The 24,276-nt window shown below is 40.3% G+C and overlaps 2 protein-coding genes across 3 annotated transcripts in view; one reads left to right on the forward strand and one right to left on the reverse strand.

Annotated features, from left to right (window-relative positions):
* Window positions 1-24,276, reverse strand: part of LOC132399922 (uncharacterized) — a 259,665-nt gene that overhangs the window by 171,530 nt on the left and 63,859 nt on the right. The window lies entirely within an intron of this gene.
* Window positions 10,894-24,276, forward strand: part of LOC132399917 (glutathione hydrolase 7) — a 93,491-nt gene continuing 80,108 nt past the window's right edge. The window contains exons 1-2 of one of the 2 annotated variants that reach the window (XM_059980837.1): window positions 10,894-11,447; window positions 11,547-11,749. In XM_059980837.1, the coding sequence (XP_059836820.1) occupies window positions 11,410-11,447; window positions 11,547-11,749 (241 nt within the window). In that variant the 5' untranslated portion in view covers window positions 10,894-11,409. The remainder of the gene's footprint in view (window positions 11,448-11,546; window positions 11,750-24,276) is intronic. The other variant, XM_059980835.1, reaches the window with a different exon arrangement.

Here is a 24,276-nt window from a genome sequence, read left to right on the forward strand (position 1 = left end):
AATTGCATTCAGAACTGAAGTTCACAAAAGTGAGTCCGCACTGTGATAATTGCAGGCCACAACCACAGTTTGGTGCAGAGATGAGTAAACCTCATGGAGCAGTGACCTGAATATTCTGCTGTTAAGTGGCTAGTCAGTCATTTCTTACAATTCATTACCTTCATTACCTGCAATTAAGGCACAAAAACAGCCACACCAGCATTCCCAGTTAAATGATTTTTTGATCCATCTGTAAAAATGGTTAACATACCACAACAATTTTCCTTACCATATGATGAACCAACAGACTCACAGGCATAACAGAATTCTTAGACTTTATTAAATTGTGTAACCTAAAATGGACTAAAGTCATCAGAAAAAAAAAGGTGGGATTTCCAAGTATGCTACAGTAGGACATATTGCATAATCAAACCAGCCCATATTTCCAGAATGATAAGAACCCAAACACCCAAAACTAAAAACACGCTTATTGCAATGTTCCCAACAGTCCTCCAACACACCTTTAACAGGATGATCATTTTTTTTTGTCCCCTTAAATTAATCCAATAAGTTAACATCAACTTCAACCTCCACAATTGCAAGGGGAATTGTCCCATTTCAACTGCTGCTGCTAAGTTAACAAATTTCATGTCACGTGCCAGTGATAATAAACCTGATTCTGATTCCAAAGCTGAAACAAGGGACAACCTTAGCGCGCCACAACAGAATCTTCAAGCCTGAGCTGGTATCATATCCAGAAACTCTGAGGTTGGAGATGAAGCTGACCCAATAAGCCACACAGCCATAACCAAGAACAAATCTAATTAAACAAATATAAATGGTGAACAAAGATTTTTGTGCAGCACTCCAAGAATACCCACATAGATTCCTTAGAATATTTCATGCTCCTTTACATTTATCAATTATTTTACCAATATTGTGCTTCCAGGTCAGTTTATTATCCAGCCACATGCCTAGAAAGCTTACCACTGACATTTCATGAGTTTGATCACATAATTTCAAATCAAGTGCATGTCTATTAATCCAATTTGTAAAACACATAACTTGAGTCTTAGCTACTGAAATATCCCCATCTATTTGCCCACTGTTTGACTTTTTAATCATTAATTGCATCCTATATACAGTAAAATTGAAATTTCTACCTCTAATCCATAAACCTCCATCATCTGCATATAGTGATTTACCCACTTCAGGGCCAATCTCAGAAAATATCATTAATCATAATATTAAATAACAAAGAGCTACAAACACTGCATTCTCTCACACGTAGAAACCTGAATATATCTTGCCCTCCCTTACCTGCATAGACTATCTAAAATAAAAAAAACTCCCAGAAGAAAATTATACAACTTCCCCCTCACTCCTAATTTCTGTAGGTCAATCAAAAGTCCTTCCTTCTATAACATAGCATATGCCATTTCAATATCAGAATCAGGTTTAATATCACTGGCATACATCGTGAAATTTGTTGTCTTTGCGGCAACTATGTAATACATAACAGAAAAAAACTGAATTACAGTATATATGTAGATTAGATTCAACTTCATTGTCATTGTGCCGAGTACGGATACAAAGCCAAATGAAATGCAGTTATCATCTAATCAGAAATGCAAAGAATAGTGTTATTTACAAAATAACTGCAAATAAAATGTAAGTGCTACAGCATACAGATATAAAAGTACTGAGACAGTACAATATGGGTGCATTACTGCTTAGCGCTGTGATGTGAGGTTCAGCAGGGTCACAGACTCAGGAAAGAAGCTCTTCCTGTGCCTGTTGGTGCGGGAGTGGAGGCTCCTGTAGCACCTACCGGATGGGAGGAGAGTAAAAAGTCCATGGTTAGGGTGAAATGCATCCTTGATAACGCTTTTTGCCCTGCCCAGGCAGTGTTTATGGTAGGTGTTCTCAATGGTGGGCAGTTGGGTGCCGATAATCTGCCGGGCAGTTTTCACCAACCGATGGAGTGCTTTGCGGTCCGATACAGGACAATTGCCATACCACACTGAGATGTAGTTGGTGAGTATGCCCTCAATGATACAGCGGTAAAAGTCCGTCAGTATCCTGGGACAGAGGTGAGCTTTCTTGATGCTCCACAGGAAATAAAGGCTCTGATGCGCCTTTTTGATCAGGATGGAGGAGTTACATTATAATACAGTTACATTAAATTAGTGCAAATACAGAAATAAGAGCAAAGTAGTGAGGTAGTGTTCATGGGTTACTGCTACTTCCCTGTGCTTTCCTAATATCATCTTCCGAGTAAAAAACTGAATCCAACATCATTCTACCCTTTCAAAATCCACTCTGATAAAACACTATCACCTCTCTTTTCCAAATTATAATTCAAATGCTTTATTACCATACATTCTATAAGTTTGCATAAATGAGACATTAACTAGATGGATCTGACAGGGGTTTCCTATGTTTTAGAACAGGCACAACTATTGCTGTTTTTCATGAGGAAGGTAGATGGCCTAACCTCCAAATACAATTTTAATATTATCTCAAGGGAGTTGTCATTCATATGTTCAATCAAACAGTGACATATATCATCCTTTCCTGGAGACGTCTGCATTAGTGATAGCATTATTAAATTCAAACAAAGAAAACTGTACGTCAGTAATACTATAACTGTTACAACTGGCTTCCAGCACACCAGGGTGTTCACTTGGAACCCTATCCCTACCTAGGTTAACCCCTTCATTTAAATTATCTTGATTACAACCCAGCCAGTAACTCAACTTTCCCTATTTCAGTAACGATCATTTTCCCCTCAGCAATCAATACTGGAAGCAAGAGAAACTTTGCAGATGCTGGAAATTCGAGCAACACGCACAAAATGCTGGAGGAACTCAGCTGGGCAGGCAGCATCTATGGAAAAGAGTACAGTCAATGTTTCAGGCTATCTCAATGCTGCCTGACCTGCTGAGTTCCTCCAGTATTTTGTGTATATTGCAAACAGTACTGGAATATTATTATCCCTATGAATCTTAAACTTCTCCCAATTTGCTTTCCCAAAATGTAACCAAAATTTCTCTATTGTTTTTCTTAAAAATAAAAGATGTTTTATTTTGTCGTAAAGCACCAATGCTTCCCTTGAGAAGGAATTTACCATTTTCAGGCCCTTTGAGCTGGGAGATAGTGCCTAGCCAGAAAAGCATCGGGGGAGTGGGAGAGAGTTTTAAGCCAGAGGTGAGCAGCGAATAACCTGCTGGAAGAATTAAGTGGGCCGAGCAGCATCTGAGGAGGGATAAAGAACTGTCGACACACCAGCACTGATTCACAGTCTCAACCCAAAATATCAACAATCCTGTTCCTCACACCAATACCCCTCAACACCCCCCCACCACCCCCAGCAGACTGTTATTCAGTTTCTGTTTGAGATTTCTTGTTAATCCTTCCTATCAGTGAATCAGAATTAGAATCAGGTTTAATATCACTGGCACATGTTGTGAAATTTGTTAACTTTGTAGCAGCAGTGCATTGCTATACATAATAAGAGAAAAAGAACTGTGAATTACATTAAGTATTTATATTAAACAGTTAAATCAAATAAGTAGTGCTAAAAGAGATTTTAAAAAGTAGTAGTGTTCATGAGTTCATTGTCCATTTAGGCAGAGGGGAAGAAGCTGTTCCTGAATCGTGGAGTGTGTGCCTTCAGGCTTCTGTACCTCCTCCCTGATGGTAGCAATGAGAAGAGGGGATATCCTGGGTGATGATAGTCCTTAATGATGGATGTTGCCTTTCTGCGGCATTGAAAGTAACAATGGTGTCTTATATTGGATAAGTGCCCCACCATCCAATCCATGCTAGTGTTGATGCTCCAAAGTTTGTTTTATTTTAGTAAACCTATCATCCTGTATTCACATCCCTCCCCTCCAACATTACTATCTGGCTGCTGTTCTAGAGACGCAGCATAGGGTATTCTTCTTCATAAGCCCAACACCCCGGCTGAGTCATAGGCCACCAACAGCAGTTCACCAGAGTCCTCTGTCCAGGGTGAGTTTTCCCAGCCGTAGCCTATCTTTGGTGTATCTTTTCTCTCCAAGGCATGAAGTCTTTGCAGCTTCTGTAGGCATTTCTGTAGCTCTGGGTTTTTAAATGGGATAGAGTTGCTCACCCCATGACTAACCCTTCTCCTTTCACAGCCGGGCTTGGTACCATCCGTTACGGAGTTATACTGGAACAGCAGGTTTATTTGCAGGTGCAACAAAGTCTTACTATATTAATGAATAAAGGGTTTACATGAGACGGCGCCTGAGGTATTGTGCACAGTTTTGGGCCCTTTACCTAAGATAGGATGTACTTGGATGGAGGCAATTGGATAGGATGGCGATGAGGAGGCATACAGGAGTTAGGTCGATCAGCTGGTTGAGTGGTGTTGCAACAACAACCTTGCACTCAACATCAGTAAGACCAAGGAATTGATTGTGGACTTCAGGAAGGAGAAGTCAAAGGAGCACACAACATCATGGAGTTAGCAGTGGAAAGTTTCAAGTTCCTGTGTCAATATCTCTGAAGATCTATTCAGGGTCCAACATATTAAAGCAATTACAAAGAAGCCCAAGTTTGTTACAGTCATGAGGAAGTGGCAGGAACTAGCTCGCACTTCCTACTCAACGAACCCAATGGTGTGCATCTCAAACAGCCTTTGACAAACAAGTCCACCTCCTGGCTTTCATATGTGGCTTAGTTGCTAAGCCCAGCAGAACCACTTCTGTTGACAGGAGAAGGGGCAAAGGCAGGTAACTGGCACCTTAAAACCAGTCACTTCAGGTAGATTGGGCTAGTCAGCCGTGGTCGGTAGCTCATTTACAAGAAGGAAGCTCTGATATCAAACTTCCACTGCCTTGAGGCTATGCCCATTTATGGGGAAGGATTCGGGAGTAAACCCGGAGGAAAAAGATCTGGAGCTGGAGTCCCTAAGGCAGTTCTACATTGAGCTCAATGCTGGGGCAGCTCCTGCGACGCTGCTGGTGCCAAACTGTATCAGTCTCTGCTGCTCCTTCAGATTCATCAGCTGCGTAGAGAGGTGGAGTCTGCTACATGGGCAACAGCTTGCTCCCTATATCGGACTGCAACATCCCTGGTCAACTCCGACTAATAGAGATCCTTATTTACTGATGAAGAAGGCACACTGGTAGCTATATTTCATTAGGAGTTTGAGGAGGTTTTGTATGTCAAAGGGTCTAGAAAATTTCTACAGATATACCATGGAGAGCTTTCTAACTGACTCTATCACTATCTGGTATTCAGGGACCAGAGCACAGTAGCTGCTGAGGTGCAGAAGTCTAAAAACATGCTCTCAATGTTTTAGGAACATCTTTCCCTCTGCCATCAGATTTCTGAACAGATGACGAACCAACCCATGAACACTAACTCACTATTTTGCTCTCTATTTGCACAACCTATTTAACTTAATTTTTATGATAAAAAAGCATCCATCATTAAGAATCCCCAATCAGTGTGTGTGTGTGTGTGTGTGTGTGTGTGTGTGTGTGTGTGTGTGTGTGTGTGTGTGTGTGTGTGTGTGGGGTCAGTGACTCAAGTTCAAAGTGGATTTTATTATCAAAGTCCACCATATACAACCCAAGATTCATTTTCCTGTGGGCATACCCAGCAAATCTATAGAATAGCAACAATAACGGGATCAGTGAAAGATCAACCAGAGTGTAGAAGATGACAAACTGTGCAAATGCAAATATAAATAAATAGCAATAAATAATGAGAACGTGAGATATAGAGTCCTTAAAGTGAGATCATTGGCTATGGGAACATCTCGATGCATGGCCAAGTGAACCTAGTGGTGCAAGTCCTGAGGCACCTGTACCTTCTACCCAATGGCAGCAGCGAGAAAAACCTGGGTGGTGGAGATCTTTGGTGATGGATGCTGCTTTCCTACTTCAGCTTTCATGTAGATGTACTCAATGGTTGGGAGGGCTTTACCTGTGATATGCTGGGCCAAATCCACTACCTTTTGTAGGATTTTCCATTCAAAGACACTGGTGATGTAACCACTCAGTATACTCTCCACCACACATCTATAGAAGTTTGTCAAAGTTTTAGATGTCATGCCAAATCTCTGCAGAGTCCTAAGGAAGTAGAGATGTTTGAGTGCTTTCTTCATAATTGCATTTACATGCTGGGTCCAGGACGGATCCTCTGAAATAGTAATACCAAGGAATTTAAAGTTGCTAACCCTCTCCACCTCTGATGTGGACCTCTGGTCCTCCTGTCCTGAAGTCTACAATCAGGTCCTTGGTCTTACTTACATTGACTGAGAGGTTGTTGCTATGACACCACTCAGCCAAAACTTCAGTCTCCCTCCTGTACGCTGATTTATCACCACCTCTGATTCAGCCCACAACAGTGGTATCATCAGTAAACTTGAATATGGTATCAGAACCATGCTTAGCCACACAGTCATAGATATAAAGTGAGTAGAGCAAGGGGCTAAGCATACAGTCCTCTGGTGCACCTGTGCTGTACTGATGGAGATTGTGGAGGAGATGTTGTTGCCAATCCAAACTGACTGGGGTCTACAAATGAAGAAATCCAGGATCCAATTGCATAAGGAGGTATTGAGGCCAAGGTCTCAGAGTTTATTGATTAGTTTTAAAGGATTATGCTATTGAATGTTGAGTTGTAATCAATAAAGAGCATCTGAAGTACGCATCTTAGCTGTCCAGATGTTCCAGGGTTGAGTGAAGAGCCAATGAGATGGCATCTGCTATAGACCTGCCACTCAGCGGGTGAATTGGAGCAGATCCATGTTGCTTCTCAGGCAGGAACCATTATGTTTCATCACCAGCCTCTCCAAACTGTGGATGTAAGTGTAACTTGGCAATAGTCATTGAGGCAGATCACCAGTCTTCATGGGGGCTGGTATAATTGAAGCTGGCTTGAAGAAGATGGGTACCACACTCTGCTGAAGTGAGAGGTTAAAGATCTCAGTGAACACAGTGTTGTGATGGAAAATAACTGATTCTTTGAGTCTCAACAGTAGAGGCCTGGACACACACAGTTTTAATAATAAGGAATTTATTTACAAGGAGAAGTCGGGTCAACACAAGCAACTACAATACACAGGAAGCAGTGTGGGGACAGGGTACAGTTACACAAAGAACGAGGGAAAAGCACAACAACAGCTATCTCCCTTGACCTTGGGTAGCTGCGGCTCCCTTACCAGGACAAACGATAGACCTTCCCAAGCATAAATCAATGCACTTACCTCCAATGTGGTGGTCTGTAAGAGACGGCTAGCCAAGGCCAAGTCTCACCTTTTAAAGCATGGGGCTGGATGAGATAATCCAACTAAGGTGACCAATAATTTAGGTGTGCATTGATTAGCTGGGAGGGACCAAATGTTGATTGACATGTGGTGTGTCCTCCGACCAGTGCATCTGTCATGTGGCCGGTATCTCTGGATACACACAGCAGCCAGTGGGTCAGCAAAGGTCTTTAGTACATATCCAGATACCCATTTGTTCCAGGTGCTTTCCTTGGATTCACCCTCCTGAAGGCAGCCTGCTCGTTAGCTTCAGAGACTGAGATCAAAAGATCATCGGGAGACATGGGGGTTTGTGATGGCTCCTCCATATTCTGGCTGTCGACGTGAGCATAGAAAGCACTGAGCTCATTTAGACGTGAAGCCCTCTGTTGCCCATGTTGCCTATTTTAACTGTGTAGGAGGTGATGGCATTCAAACCCTGGCACAGCTGTCGAGCGTCCCTCATTGATGGGTGTACGTGGAGAGACAGCATCAAGACGCTGTCTGCATTTGACTTGAGCCTTCCTCCCATGTACTCGAGAGGGAGCTCACGCTCTCATGGTCTTATGGTAACTAGTTTGAAAGATCACCTCTCCCCCACCCCCAAATAAAAAGAATTCACGCATAGACATCTTCCACTTGAAACTAGGATAGAAGTGAGCCTACAAGGAGGGCCGTCGCAGGAAAGAGGCATCGATCATCTAGGATCCCTACCATACAGTCCAAGCTCTCTTCTTGGTGCTTCCATCATGGAGGTGGTTCAGGAGACTTAGGACCCACACCACTATGTCGGGACCCTACCACCACCAGGCCTTTGAACCAGAGTGGATAATTTCATTCAACTTCACTCAGCCCAACACTGAAATGTTCCCACAACCTATGGACTCTTCATCTCATGTTCTTGATATTAATTGCTTGTTTATTTATTTATTGTTAGTGTTTTGTTTGGGGTTTTTTTGTTCATTGTCTTTTGCACATTGGTTGTGTTGTCCATCTTGTTGTATGCAAATTTTCATTAATTTTATTGTGCTTCTTTGTATTTACTATGAATGCCCACAAGAAAACAAATCTTGGTATTTTATGGTAATATATATAGTATGTACTTTGATAATAACTTTACTTTGAACTTTGAACCCTGAGAGACAGGTCCAATGTCTTCTTTTCAAGTCATGCTTGTGCCTCTCTAACTAAGGGTCAGAAGAGAAGTGGTTTAATGACTCCAATTTAGTTAATAGTTCAATAGTTCCATTTAATAGCAGAGAAATGTATGCAATATACACCCTGACATTCTTTTTCTTTGCAGACATACACGAAAACAGACAAGTGCCCCAAAGAATGAATGAGTTAAAACTCAAAACACTGAAGCCCCCACTTCTCCTCCCCCCATGCACAAGCAGCTGCAAAGCGATGACCCTCCCCAACCCCCACCCACTTCCACAAAAATGCATCAGCACCCTCCACCCACCAAGCATACAATAGCTGGGCTCCCAAGAAAGACCATGAGCTACAGTACAACAAAATCTAATTGTTAACCTGACAATTTGACATACCACAAGCTCTCTCTCTCACCCTAACAAAGGGAAAAAGTGGAGACCCTTTTCACAGTCATGGGGTCATAGTGTTATAAAGAATGAAAACAGACCCAATGGCCCAACTCATCCTTGTGGACCAAATTGCCTAACTGAGTTACACAGACAAAATACTGAAGGAACTCAGCAGGTCAGGCAGCATCTATGGAGGGAAATAAATAGTTGATGCTTTGGTCTGAGACCCGTTGTCTTCCAGTCCTGATGGAAGGACTCAGTTTGAAATGTTGACAGGTTATTCCTCTCCCCAGACACTGCCTGACCTGCTGAGTTCCTCCAGCATTTTGTGCGTCGCCCCAGATTTCCAACATCTGCAATATCTCTTGTGCCAAGCTGAGTTAGACCTATTTGGCCCCTATCTGTCTGAACAGTCTCTATCTATGCACTTATCTAAATATATTGTAAATGTACCTGCCTCTCCCACTTCCAACAGCATCCTCCTGTGGTGAACTACATATACCTGTCTGGACACGCCCCCACTGCTGACTGCTCCTGTGGCTCCTCCCACAGACCCCAGTATAAAGGCCATTGGGGCCTGAGCCCGGCCTCTCAGTCTCCAGGATGTAGCGTGGTGGTCAATTGCTGCTTGTTCTTTCTTCCAGTCAATAAAAGCTGATATCTCGCCTCACATCTCAGCGAGTTATTGATGGTGCATCACCCTCATACCACCACCCTTTTAAATATTTCCCCTCGAAGTTTCAAGTCTATGCCCCCTAGTTTCAGATTCCCCTTGGGTGGCTGTTCACCTTATTCTCTACAAGATTGTGTTGTCCTTCATTTGTCACTGGACTGAGTTCAGAAGCCACAAGGTAATATTGTGGCTCTGTAAAATTCTGGTTAGTCCACGCTTTGGAATATTGTATTCAGTTCTGGTCACCTTATTACGAGAAGAGGAGGGATGTGGAAGCTTTAGAGAGGGTGCAGAGGAAACGTACCAAGATGCTGCCTGGATTAAAGGGCATGTCTTAGAAGGATAGGTTGAGCAAATTGAACGAAGGAGGATGAGATATGAATTGATGGAGGTATACAAGATGATAAGAGACATGGATAGAATGGACAGCCAGAGACTTCTCCAAGATGAAAATGGCTAATATGAGGAGTATTCCCGGCAGGTTTGGATGTGCAATTCTCCGTCTCTTTGTGTGTACCGCGGTCGGCTTGTTAATGCTGCGGTCAAGATGTTAAACGCACGGGAAACACGGAAACAAACAGTCGTTCTATACAAGCCAGGGAGGTATCAGTGAATCAGCGAGCCACCGGCAGCTTCCACCCGGCACAGCGCCTGAAGTGACTGACCTATCTCCCACCTCGATGTTCCTGGTACTGCACTGCAGTACTGGCACCGAAAGTCACCGTCACCACGAACACTTCACCGCCCTTTTTACCTGTCAGCAAAACAAATATACAGCGACATGCAGAAGATAATTACTCTGCGGCATAATGCCCAGATACGCCTGAATTCTACAATATGTGTAGGACGCACAGAGGCATTAAAGCACAAAATACCCACCCCATAATGTGAGCGCTCTTTCAAAAACACACATGGTGACAGCAACACCGCGGCATAGATGAATATATTTACATAATTACGAAAATAGAGACAGATACATTAATGTACACGCTATATGTAAATGCCATTTTGGACATTAAAATATAGGAATTGTCTAGCTTTCTAAACATTTTATATATTTATCTGCGCACAGTAATGGATGCACAGATCAGTGTCCTGTGTGCAAAAATTTGAGCTTGTCAGCTGATCTATATTAGTTTTTTTTCCAACCTCTCTGTCCCTTTCTCCCCCTCTTCCGTACACTTTCAATCCCCTCCGCTCTTCTCTCATTCTCTCCTCCCCCTTCTCTCACTCTCCCTCTCTCGTTTTCTCTCTCTCACTCTTCCTCTCGTTTTCTCTCTCACTCTCACTCTCTCGTTTTCTCTCTCACTCTCACTCTCTCGTTTTCTCTCTCTCACTCTCCCTCTCTCGTTTTCTCTCTCTCTCCCTCTCGTTTTCTCTCACTCTCCCTCTCGTTTTCTCTCTCACTCTCCCTCTCGTTTTCTCTCTCTCTCCCTCTCGTTTTCTCTCTCACTCTCCCTCTCGTTTTCTCTCTCTCACTCTCCCTCTCTCGTTTTCTCTCTCTCCCCCTCTCTCGTTTTCTCTCTCTCCCTCTCGTTTTCTCTCTCTCTCCCTCTCGTTTTCTCTCTCACTCTCCCTCTCGTTTTCTCTCTCTCTCCCCCTCTCTCTCTCTCTCACACTCTCCCTCTCGTTTTCTCTCTCTCACTCTCCCTCTCTCGTTTTCTCTCTCTCCCCTCTCTCGTTTTCTCTCTCTCCCCCTCTCTCGTTTTCTCTCTCACTCTCCCTCTCGTTTTCTCTCTCACTCTCCCTCTCGTTTTCTCTCTCTCTCCCCCTCTCTCTCACTCTCTCTCTCTCTCACTCTCCCTCTCTCTCTCACACACACACACCCAAATACACGCCCGTTTGAAACCAAATCCTTTGCTTCAGCTCTGCACCTGCGGTGCGCGCCCGCTTCCTCCATTCGCATTCCGTTGACGGAGGGGGCAATGGCCACCGTGCATCGCAGCGGGCGCCGAGGGACCGAGTGAGTGAATTGAGTGTGCGGAGGGGAGGGTGGGCGTCGCAGCAGCGCGACTCGGAGGTGCGGTCGCGAAATGCGTGCTCATTGAGCGTGTCTTTACAGTGAGGTAAACGGAAAGGAGAAGAGAGAGGCGATGGCTGAAGAGGAGGCCGGCCAGGAGACGAACCTCGGGGCCTACTCGCCGGTGGATTACATGAGCATCACCAGCTTTCCACGGCTGCCCGAGGACGACGCGGGCTCCACTGAGAATGTCCTGCGCTACCGCAAAGAGGACGATTCATCCCTTTGTGATCCGGATACAACAGGTTGGTTATGACACAGATTGCCTGATATATCTAAATTCCTTCGGTATATATAATCTTATAAAGATGGTAAAATTACATTTTCCCCAATGTACGAGGATTTCTAGGTGTAAAGGGAGGGTTAGCACATTATAAGATACTGTAATCACGACTTCGTTGGTTTCAGCAATGTCTTCACTTGACCTACGCATTAAACAAGAGGACTGATTCCTGTTTTCCAACCCTACGTATTGAAACCAGCTTAAGATGGGTGGTAACAGTAATTAGCCGTTGCTACCACACACGGGAAGTTAGTGTGCAATGCCAGCAAATAGATCAGGGGAACTAGAAGGACGCACACAATGCTGCCGGAACTCAGGCAGGTCAAAAAGGCATCGGCATCAATGCACCCTTCTCGCTGCTGCCTTCATCCAGCAGGTGGTACAGGAGCCTGAGGTCCAGCACGACCAGGTTCAGGGAACAGTTATTCCCCTTCAACCATCAGGCTCCTGAATTAGCAATGACAACTTCACTCATCTCAGCACTGAATTGACTCCACAACCTATGGATTCACTTTCAAGGGCTCTATAACTCATGTTCCCAATTTATTTTATTATTTATTCGTGTTTTGAATTTGCAGCTTGTCTTTTGAGCAGTGGTTGTTTGTCTGAATTCTTTGTTTGTAGTTTCATTGATTCTGTTGTATTTCTGTGTTCTACTGTGAATGCCCGCAAGAAATTGAATCTCAGGATGGTATATGGTGGCACTTTGATAATACCGTTGACTTTGAACCCTTTATCTGGACATTTGTGTATGCTTCCAGGCTCCAGCATCTGCAGTTTCCTGTTGTCTCCTGAACATTGGGCTTTCTGACAGATGCCTCTTGTTGCCTGACATTAATGTAATGTTTGCTCCAATATTGAGAATTCAGCTGAACCTAGTGACCTGTGGATATGTTTAATCTCTTGAAGACAAGCTAACATTGGATCTGCCTCATTTAATTTTTGTTCTGACCACTGAACTTTAGAAACCCAAGTTTGTTTAGATCTTCACTGTCCCCTGCTTTTAACTGTTTGAGTTACACTCTGTGCATTATGTGTACTACTGTGCTTTACACCCTGGTTCACAGAAACATCGTCTGGCTTCTATATACATTATATACATGAATATAGTTAAGTGACAATAAACATGACTTGACTCAGATTCAGAATCAGAACCAGGTTTAGTATCACTGGCATACATCGTGAAATTTGTTGTTTTGTAACACCAGTGCATTACATCACATTATCAGAAGGTATTAAAATGAGAAATATTTATCAATTGATTGATTTGTTCCTTGATGTTGGTATAGCTGGGGGTGGTAATGGGGATAAGCTCCCACTACCTATTAAATGCTCCCAGTGGTCTGTGTCAGTAGCCTCTGACAACCAAGTCCAGCTCCTGGCCGTCATGTGTAGCTTAGCTACTAAGCCCAGCACAACCATTCCTGTTGACAGGAGAAGGGGCACCTTAAAACCAATCATTTTGGGCTGATGGGGCTTGTCAGTCATGGTTGGTAGTTCATCCGGGAGAGGAAAACTCTGATCTCAAACCTCCACTACCTTGTAGCTGTACCCAAATCATGGGGAAGGCTTCAGGAGTAAACCTCGAGGAAAAATTTGGACGCCCCCTAGGCAGTCCTTCATTAAGTTCAATGCTGACTGGCAACTCCTGCGATGCCACTGGTGCCAGATTGTATTGGTCTCTGCTGTTCATTTGGATTCATCACCTGTATGGAAAGTGGGAACATGGGCAACAGCATCCTCTCCATATCGTACCACCTTGGCTTATGTATCACATAAACAACTGCTGATGCAACATTCGTGGTTGACCCTGGTGGGTAGGTCCTGGCGGATTTTAAGTTGGCAAATGTCATGCCACTGTTCAAAAAAGGATGTAGGCAAAAGGCAGGTAACTATAGGCCAGTTAATTTAACATCTGTAGTTGGGAAATTGCTTGAAGCTATCATTAAAGAAGAAATAGTGAGGCATCTGGAAAGGAATGGATCAATCAGGCAGATGCAGTATGGATTCAGCAAAGGCAGGCCCTGTTTGACAAACTTACTGGAATTCTTTGAAGATATAATGAGTGCAGTGGATAGAGGGGAACAGATGGATATTATCTACTTGGCTTTCCAGAGGGCTTTCGATAAGGTGCCAAATGGAAGACTTATCCTTAAGATAATGGTGCTTAGAGTTGGGGTGATGTATTAGCATGGATAGAGGATTGTTTAACCAATAGAAAGCAGAGAGTTTGGATACATGGGTGTTTCTCTGGTTGGCAATCAATGGTGAGTGGTGTGCCACAGGGGTCTTTCCGGGCCTGCAACTGTTCGCAATATACATTAACAATCTGGAAGGGGGAACCGAGTGTAGTGTATCTAAGTTTTCTGATGATACTAAGTTGAGTGGAAAAGCAAATCTTGCAGAAAATACAAAGAATCCGCAGAGAGATATAGATAAAGTGAGTGGGCAAGGGTCTGACAGATGGAGTACAATGTTGGTAAATGCGAGGTCATCCACTTTGGAAGGAAAATGAAAGAACAAATTATTATTTAAATGGTGAAAACTGAAGCATGCTGCTGTGCCAAGGGACTTGGGAGTGCTTGTGCATGAGTCACAAAAGGTTGGTTAGCAGGTCAAGAAGGCAAATGGAATGTTTGCATTTATTGCTAGAGGGATTGAATTTAAGAGCAGGGAGGTTATGCTGCAACTGTACAGGGTACTGGTGAGGCTCCACCTGAAGTTCTGGTCTCCTTATTTGAGGAAGGATATACTGGCTTTGGAGGTAGTGCAGAGGAGATTCACCTGGTTGATTCCAGAGATGAGGGGGATTAGACTATGAGAATAGATTGGATCAACTGGGACTGTACTGGCTGGAATTCAGAAGAGAGGAGATCTTATAGAAACGTACAAAATTGATAGATAAGATGGAGGCAGGAAAATTATTTCCGCTGGTAGATAAGACTACAACTAGGGACATAGCTTTAAGATTTAGGGGAGTAGAGTTAGGTTGGAAATGAGGAGGAACTGTTCTTCCTAGACAGTAGTGAATCTGCAGAATTCTCTGCCCAATGAAGCAGTGGAGGCTACTTCAGTAAATATATTTAAGACAAAATTGGATGGATTTTTGCAGATTTTTAAGGATTATGGGGAAAAGGCAGGTAGGTGGAGATGAGTCCGTGGTCAGATCAGCCATGATCTTATTGAATGGTGGAGCAGGCTCGACGGGCCAAATGGCCGACTCCTGCTCCTATTTCTTATGTTTTTTTGACCAATGAAAATTCTCTATAAAATTAAATAAGTAGTGCAAAAAGAGAACAAAAATAGAAAAAAATAGTGAGGTAGTGTACATGGGTTCATTGTCCTTTCAGAAATCTAATGACAGAACCTTCCTTGTATTGATCTACAAAGGACGACCTCAAATTTAGGTGCGCCTTGTGCTATTCTTTACCAGTTTAAGTACAAGGTGAGCCAAAGGATGTCACCAGGTCAATTTAACTTCTGGATTGTTAGCACTGTGCTACTGAAAAATAAGCAGGGATGCAAGAAAACCTGCAGATTGGGGAAATCTTAAGCAGCACCAATAAAATGGTGGAGGAACTCAGCAGGTCAGTCAGGAAATGAACAGGTGACAAAATACTTATTGCTCAGAGGATGAGGTGACTAGTTTGTCTCTAGCTAAGCTTATAAGACATTAAGACACAGGAGCAGAATTAGCCATTTAGTCCATTAAGTCTGCTTTGCCATTCCATTATTCTCCCTCTCAACCCCATTCTCCTGCCTTCTCCCCAAAACTTTTGACATCCTTATAATCAAGAACCTATCAACCTCTGCTTTAAATATGCCCAGTGACCTAACCTCCACTGTTGTCTGTGGTGATGAATTCCACAGTTTCACCACCCTTGGTTAAAGAAATTTCCCTTCATCTCTGATGTAAAGGGACTTTCTTCTATTCTGAGGCTGTGCCCTCTGGTCCTAGACTTCCACACCATAGGATATATCCTCTCTATGTCCACTCTATCTAGGCCTTTCAAATTTCATTTAGAACTCCCATCATTCTTCTAAACTCAAGCATATGAAATCTTATGAATTTCCTGTCTTGTTTTCTTATAGTGATAACTTATTGTGCCTTATATTGATAACTTCTAGATTTCCTTGAGAGGAAACACTTACCAGTATTTATTACAATAAATATGGAACTTAAAAGTAATGAGGCATGTTGAAGTCATGCTTTGGCCTTCTCTTTGCAAGAGAAAACACATAGATTCATCTGAAAATTTTGAGCACTATTCAGGCCCTCTATGACAAAAAGGTGTAAGTTCAATCGATGTTGAAAAACAGAGTGAGGGAATTATGATTACAAAGACATTGGGAGTTTTTGAGTGTTTGAGGATATAATGAGTGCAGTGGATAGAGGGGAACAGATAGACATTATGTACTTGGATTTCCAGAAGGTGTTTGATAAGGTGCCACATAAAAGTCTTATCCATAAGATAAGGTGCATAGAGTTGGGGGTGTTGTATTAGTATGTATGGAGGATTGGTTAACTAATACAAAACAGAGAGTTGGGATACATGGGTGATACTCTGGTTGGCAATCAGTGGTGAGCAGTGTGCTGCAGTGGTTGGTGCTGGGCCTGCAACTGTTCATGATATCCTTGAATTCAGAGTCAGTTCTGTCCCTACTGAGCCGAGAGAGACAACAGCGTTGGCAGGAACTGATAGAAAACATAGACATGACCAAGAAGAAGACACAGACATGACCAAGAACAGTAAGAAGGCATGGGCAAATGTTCGCAAACTCAACTCAGACAATAGACCACCACAGAGAATTGCTGTCGTGACACCCAATCAGGTTGCCCACCATCTAATACTAAAAGGTTGAGCAAGTGACAAGGAACAGAGGCAAAAGACAAAGCAACATCGGGAGATGGAGTCAGCTCTCACAAATGGGAATAACTTCCCACCTCTCACCCTAGAAGAATTAAAGGATGAAGTATCACAGCTAAAATCCAACAAAGCTGCTGGCATAGATGAGATTCTTAATGAATTCTTTGAACATCTTGGACCGAAAGCACTTCACTGGCTTCTGTCCCTTCTTAACTGTTGCTTAAGATAATTAAAAATACCTAAAATGTGGAGAAGAGCCAAAGTTGTTGCTCTCCTGAAACCCAATAAAGATCCCAACATTCCTAAAAGTTACAGACTAATTTCCTTGCTCTGCACCCTCTATAAACTCTCCGAGAGACTCACACTGAAAAGAGTATCCCCGTTAGTCTAAGATCTTCTAACACCAGATCAAGCCGGATTCAGGCCAGACAGCTCTTGCTGCAGTCAAGTCCTGAATTTAACCCAGTATATTGAGGATGGCTTTGAAATGTGACAAATTACAGGGGTAGTACTCGTTGACTTAACAGCAGCATATGACACTGTGAATCACAGAGGCCTTCTACTGAAATGATCTAAAATGTTAAAGAATGAAACCACAGTCAAAGTAATAAGAAGCATCCGAGAAAATAGCAGATTTTATGTAGAAATTAATGGAATTAAGAATAGGTGGTGTCCACAAAAGAACGGACTACCACAGGGATCAGTACTGGCACCTCTACTATTTAATGTTTACACAAACAACCAACCAACATTTCTTAACACATGCAGGTTTATCTATGCAGACAACTTATGCATAGCAACACAAGCTAACTCCTTCTAAGAAGTTGAAGTATAACTTACAGCAGTCCGCGAAGCAATGAAGCAGTATTATGAAAACTGGTCTCTGAACCCAAATCCATCAAATCCATCAAGTGTGTTCATTCCGAGAAGCAGCTCGGAAACTCAAGATCTTCTGGTGTGGGAAGGAGCTCGAACACCATCTGACTCCAACTTACCTGGGCGTGACACTGGATAGGACTCTGCCATTTGCCACCCACATCCAAAAACTCCGAGGGAAGGTTGGCTCTTGCGATTCTCTCTTGAAAAAATTAGCAGGCACGAAATGAGGAGCTAATACTCACACACTTGGATCAACTGCCCTAGCACTCTGCTAGGCACCTGCAGAATACTGTGCACCTGTGTGGGGTAGATCAGCCCATGCGAAGAAAATAGACTCGTTGCTTAACGAAGCCAGCCAAATAATCACGGGCACACTGCGCCCCACACCCACTAACATCATTTACAGATTTCTTTTTAAATTTTTTTTAATGAATTTTTTAAATTGAATTTTCAAATAGGTTACAGAAAGAAAAAAATTATCAACCCTTCCCCCCTCCCCTTAACCACTCCCCCCTAGCATATCCCTATAGAAAAAAAAAGAAGAAAAAAGAAAGAAAGAAAGAAAGAAAGAATGCCTGGATATCAGAAGATCCCCACATGCTCCACGGAGTTCATAATAGCTTTAATATGTATATTTATTTCTTTCCCCAGATAACCAATAATTTTATCTTCGGAGCACATGTATATTTAATCCTATCTTTTGTAAATAAGGGTGCCAAATTTTCAGAAATATTTCATATTTATCTCTTAAATTATAAGTAATTTTTTCAAGTGGAATGCAGCTAAAAATTTCATTCTTCCAACGATCTATACTTAAGTATGAATCCAATTTCCAAGTAACTGCAATAGCCTTTTTGGCTACTGCCAATGCAATTTTTATGAATTCTTTCTGATATTTATTCAATTTGGATTTTGATTTTATCCCTTCAATATCGCCTAGTAAAAATAATGTTGGATTATGTGGAAGTTGTATTCCAATAATTTTTTCCAGTAAAACTCTTAAATTTGTCCAAAAAGGTTGAATTTTAAAACAAGACCAAATAGAGTGTAAAAAAAAGTACCAATTTCTTGATTACATCAGAAGCATTTATCAGATAAATTTGGGTTTAATTTATTTATTTTTCGTGGTGTAATATAAAATTGATGTTAAAAATTATATTGCACTAGTCTCAGTCGGACATTTGTTGTATTTGTCATACTGTGAAGACATAGTCTTGACCAATTTGTTTCTTCAATTTTAATATTCAAATCAGTTTCCCATTTTTGTCTTAACTTATGAATTCCTTGTTTAATTGCCTGCTTTTGAATCAAACTATACATACAAGAAATAAATTTATTAATTTTTCCTTTTTGAATTAAAATTTCTATTTCATTAGGTTTCAGCAATAACATTGTTTGACCCAATTTATCTGTTAAATAAGCCCTTAATTGGAAATAACAAAAAAGAGTGTTGTTTGATATTTTATTATTCTTTAATTGATCAAATGTCATTAATATACCTCCTTCAAAACAATCTCCTATATATCTAATCCCTTTTTGAAACCAGTTGTATAAAAGTTGGTTATCCATTGTAAAAGGATTAAGTTTATTTTGAATTAAAGGTCTCTTTGCTAATAAAGATTTCTTTATCTCATCATCAACATTTATCTTATTCCATAAATCAATCAAATGTTTTAATATAGGAGATTCTTTCTTTTCCCTTATCCATTTAGATCCCCAGTTGTATATAAAATCTTCTGGTATATTTTCTCCTATTTTATCTAGTTCTATTCTAATCCATGCCGGTTTATCTTCATCAAAAAAAAACTCTTGAAAAAACTTCTGCGGTAATTGTATTGGTAGTGTTTGGAATAAATATTGTAATCTAGGGAATACATTCATTTTTACAGCATTTACTCTGCCTACTAATGTTATTGGTAACATCATCCATTTATCAAGATCTTCTTGAATTTTTTTCAATAATGGTAAATAATTTAATTTATATAAATTCTTTACATCATTATCAACTCTTATACCTAAATATTTTATACCATTTATCGGCCATCTAAATTGAGTTATTAATTGACATTGACTATAATCTCCTTTATTAAGTGGTAGAGTTTCACTGTTATACCAATTTATTTTGTAGCCTGATATTTTCCCATATTCTTCCAATCTAGAAGATAATTTATGCAGCCAAAACAATGGGTTTGTTAAATAAAGCAAAACATCATCAGCAAATAAATTAACCTTATATTCCTCCTGGTTAACTCTGAAACCCATAATATCTGGGTCTCTTTTAATTAATTCAGCTAATGATTCTATCGCCAACACATACAAAGCAGGTGATAATGGACAACCTTATCTAGTTGACCTTGTTAACTGAAATGGTGTTGAAATTTGACCATTTGTCACTACTTTAGCTTTGGGATTAGTACTTAAGGTTTTAATCCATTTTATAAAAGATTTCCCTAACCCATACTTTTCCAGTACCTTAAATAAAAAATCCCATTCCAATCTATCAAATGCTTTTTCTGCATCTAAAGCAACCGCCACACTCATTTCCTCCCTCTTTTGTGCTAGATGAATTATACTAAGTAACCGAGTTACATTATCTGCCAATTGTCTATTTTTGATAAATCCTGTTTGATCCATATGTATTAATTTTGGTAAGTATTTAGATAATCTATTAGATAAAATTTTTGCTATTATTTTATAGTCAGTGTTCAACAAAGAAATAGGTCTATATGATGTTGGCTTTAAAAGATCTCTATTTTTTTTGGCAATACTATTAAAATAGCTGTCGAAAAAGATTCTGGAAGTTTATGCGTTCTTTCCGCTTGGTGTATTAACTCCATAAAAGGAGGAATTAGTAAATCTTTTTTTTTATTAGTTTTTTTATACATTTTCTACATAACTACAGATTAAAAAAAAACCCAGATCAAAATGAAGAACATTGATACAGTGCAAAAATAAACATACAATAACAATATGATACAAAGAAAGATAATTGAGAAAGCACCCAAATTGAAGACAAGTAAAATTAGTATCCTCCCCAAGCCCCGCAACACAAAAAAAAACTCCAGACCAACCACAACACAATATAGAGAATATAAATCAGGACAATCAAACCCCCAAACTGTAAATACACTTAGCAACAGAAGATATTAATGCCTACTACCAAAAGAAAAAGGAGCTGAAAGCAAGGGACCGAAAAAAAACCTTTGTTAAGAGGAAGGTTATGAAAGTACTCAATAAAAGGTCCCCAGACCTTATGGAACTTTAAATCCGAATTAAGAACTGAATAATGAATTTTTTCAAGGTCTAAGCAGGCCATAATATCGTTAAGCCATTGAGCATGCGTGGGCGGGGCAACATCTCTCCATCTAAGGAGGATTAAACGTCTAGCCAGGAGAGAGGCAAAGGATAATATTCAACACTTAGTCAAACTCAGATGTAAATCTGTCTCACCCAAAAAACCGAACAGAGCAATTAAAGGGTTTGGTTCCAGGTGGTGATTCAGAATATACGATAACGTTATGAAGACATCTTTCCAAAATTTCTCCAAGCTAGGACAAAACCAGTACATATGAATGAGAGAGGCCTCGCCCCTTTTGCATTTATCACAAAGCAGACTAATGTTAGGGTAAAATCAAGATAATTTAGATTTAGACATATGGGCTCTATGAACAATCTTAAACTGTAAAAGGCAATGGCGAGCACAAAGAGAGGTTGAATTAACCGATTTGAGAATTGAGTCCCAAGTCTCATCAGATAAGGAGGTATTTAAATCATGCTCCCATGCCATTTTAATTTTATCCACAGGGGCACGTCACCAGGCTGCTAATTTATCTGGAATAAATGATATTAAACCTTTACCTAGTGGATTAATGGAAAGAAATAAGTCCATAACTTTTTTCTCAGGCATTTCAGGGAAGTTAGGAATTAAAGGAATAATAAAGTGTCTAATTTGGAGATATCTAAAAAAATGAGCATTGGGCAGATTGAACTTAGCAGAGAGCTGTTGAAAAGAAGTGAAGCGATTATCAATAAAAAGATCTTCAAAATGTCTAATGCCCTTCCTATACCAATCATGGAATGCTGAGTCATACGTAGTAGGTAAAAAAAGGTGATTATGTAAGATAGAGCTAGAAACGGAAAAACCAGTTTAGGATAAAATTTCCTAAACTGAGCCCATATACGCAAAGTGTGTCTAACAAGAGGATTAACTATTAATCTGGACAAACTACTAGGGAGTACAGAGCCAAGAAGTGCAGAGATAGATAATTCTTTAGTGGAGCTCAACTCCATTGCCACCCAATTAGGGCACTCGGGTTGGCCATGGAAAAAAGACTAGAAGGTAGCACAATGTATATTGGCTGCCCAATAATATAAACGAAAGTTAGGTAAAGCCATGCCACTCTCTTTTTTAGGTTTTTGGAGATAGACTTTATTAATTCTAGCACACTTATTCTTCCACAGATATGACAAAATAATAGAGTCTAAGGAATCAAAAAAGATTTAGGAATAAAAATTGGGATTGATTGAAATAAATATAAAAGTTTAGGGAGAACATACATTTTAACAACATTAATACGACCTACCAAAGACATAGATAGAGGTGACCATTGTAACAGACTCTGTTTTATAGTATATGAAAGATTGGCAAAATCTTCATGAAAGAGATCTTTAAACTTCCTTGTGACTGTAATCCCAAGATAAGTAAATTGATTATGAACTACTTTAAAAGGGAGATCACAAAATGTTAATTCTTGTGGTTCTTTATTAATTGGGAAAAGTTCGCTCTTATGTAAATTAAGTTTATAGCCAGAGAACTGGCTAAACTGGTCAAGAAGTGAAAACATTGGAGGTAAGGATGTAGACGGATTTGAAAGAAAAAGTAATAAGTCATCAGCATAAAGAGAAACTTTATGCTCAACACCCCCTCTCCAAATCCTGGTCAATTCAGGACAATTTCAAAATGCTATTGCCAAAGGTTCTTTAGCCAAATCAAAGAGAAAGGGACTTAAAGGGCATCCCTGATGGCTTTCACGTTTGAGGTTAAATAACTGGGATTTCTGAAAATTAGTTAAAACAGAGGCAGTAGGACACAAATACAGCAATTTGATCCAAGAGATAAAACTTTGACCGAAGTCAAATTTTTCTATAACTGGCAAAAAGGTAGTTCCACTCTATACGATCAAATGCTTTCCCCGCATCGAGGGAAATAACACATTCAGGAATCCCAGTTGGAGGTGAATATAAAATGTTAAATAAATGCCGAATGTTAAAAAAAGGAAGACGGTTTTTAATAAAACCAGTTTGGTCATCAGAAATAATAGAGGAAATAACAGTTTCTAGTCTATAAGCCAAAACTTTAGCCAAAATTTTAACATCAGCAAAGAAGCAAAGAAGTCGGCCTATACGAGGAACACTCTGTTGGGTCTTTACCCCTTTTAAATAAAAGAATAATAGATGCCTCATTAAAAGAGGGTGGCAATTTGCCGTAATTAAATGAGTCAGATAATACTGAGAATAAGTGAGGAGAAAGAAGTGAAGAGAATGATTTATAAAATTCTACGGGGAACCCATCAGGTCCAGGAGATTTCCCTGAGGACAATGCAGAAATTGCAAAAGATATTTCTTCTGATGACATAGGTGCATTAAGTTTGATTTTAAAATCAGATGAAAGCGAAGGAATATTCAGATTATTTTTTAAATGATCAACAGAGATATTGTCATTCAAAGATTCAGAGGAATAAAGTTGAGAATAGAAATTTTTAAATGTGTCATTAATTTCTAAGTGATCCGATGTAAAGTCTCTGTTCTCCTTCCGGATCTGTGTAATGTTTGGCTTTGGAATGCCTCAGCTGATTGGCTAGAAATTTACCAGATTTGTCACCATGAATGTAAAAGCGACTCTTACTTTCAAGAAGTTGGCGTTCGACAGGTTGAGTAGACAGAAGATTAAATTTAGTTTGAAGTTCTACACGCTTCTTGTATAGTTCAGGATTCTTAGTTTGAGCATACAGTTGATCCAATTCTTTAATCTGATTAATTAGGTCTAATCAATCTGCACAGGACTTTCTATTAAGATTTGCTGTATAGGAGATTATTTGACCCCTCAAATATGCTTTCATGGCATCCCAGACAATCTGGGATGACACTTCAGGTGATGTATTGGTGTTAAAATAAAAGGTTATCTGATCCTTAATAAATTTTAGAAAATCATCATCCGATAATAAACATTCCTCTGAGGGAGACCAGGAAAGTTTAAAGACAGAGTAATTAGGGCATGGTCAGAAATCAGTATACTCTGATAATCACAAGACTAGACAAATGGAATGAGTTGGTTATCGAGTAAGAAGTAGTCAATTCTAGTAAAGGTATGGTGAACATGTGAAAAAAAAAGAATAATCTCTCTCAGTAGGATGAAGGAAATGCCCTATATCAGAGATACCATAATTAGAGAGAAACGATTGGATAGCTAAGGCAGATTTAGTAGGTGGTCTAGTAACAGAGGACGATCGATCCAAATTAGGATCTAACCAACAATTGAAGTCACCACCCAGTATAAGAGATTATGAGTTTAGGTCTGGTAGTGAGGAAAAAAAACGTTCAAAAAAATTAACATCATCAAAATTGGGAGCATACAGGTTTGCTAGTACAACTTTAGTATTATATAGTTTACCAGAAACAATAATAAAATGGCCACTTGTATCAGATGTCTTATTATGGAGTTCAAAAGGAATATTTGAGTTAA

The sequence above is a fragment of the Hypanus sabinus genome, chromosome 9 (assembly GCF_030144855.1).
Source record: "Hypanus sabinus isolate sHypSab1 chromosome 9, sHypSab1.hap1, whole genome shotgun sequence".
Taxonomy (NCBI): Eukaryota; Metazoa; Chordata; class Chondrichthyes; order Myliobatiformes; family Dasyatidae; genus Hypanus; species Hypanus sabinus.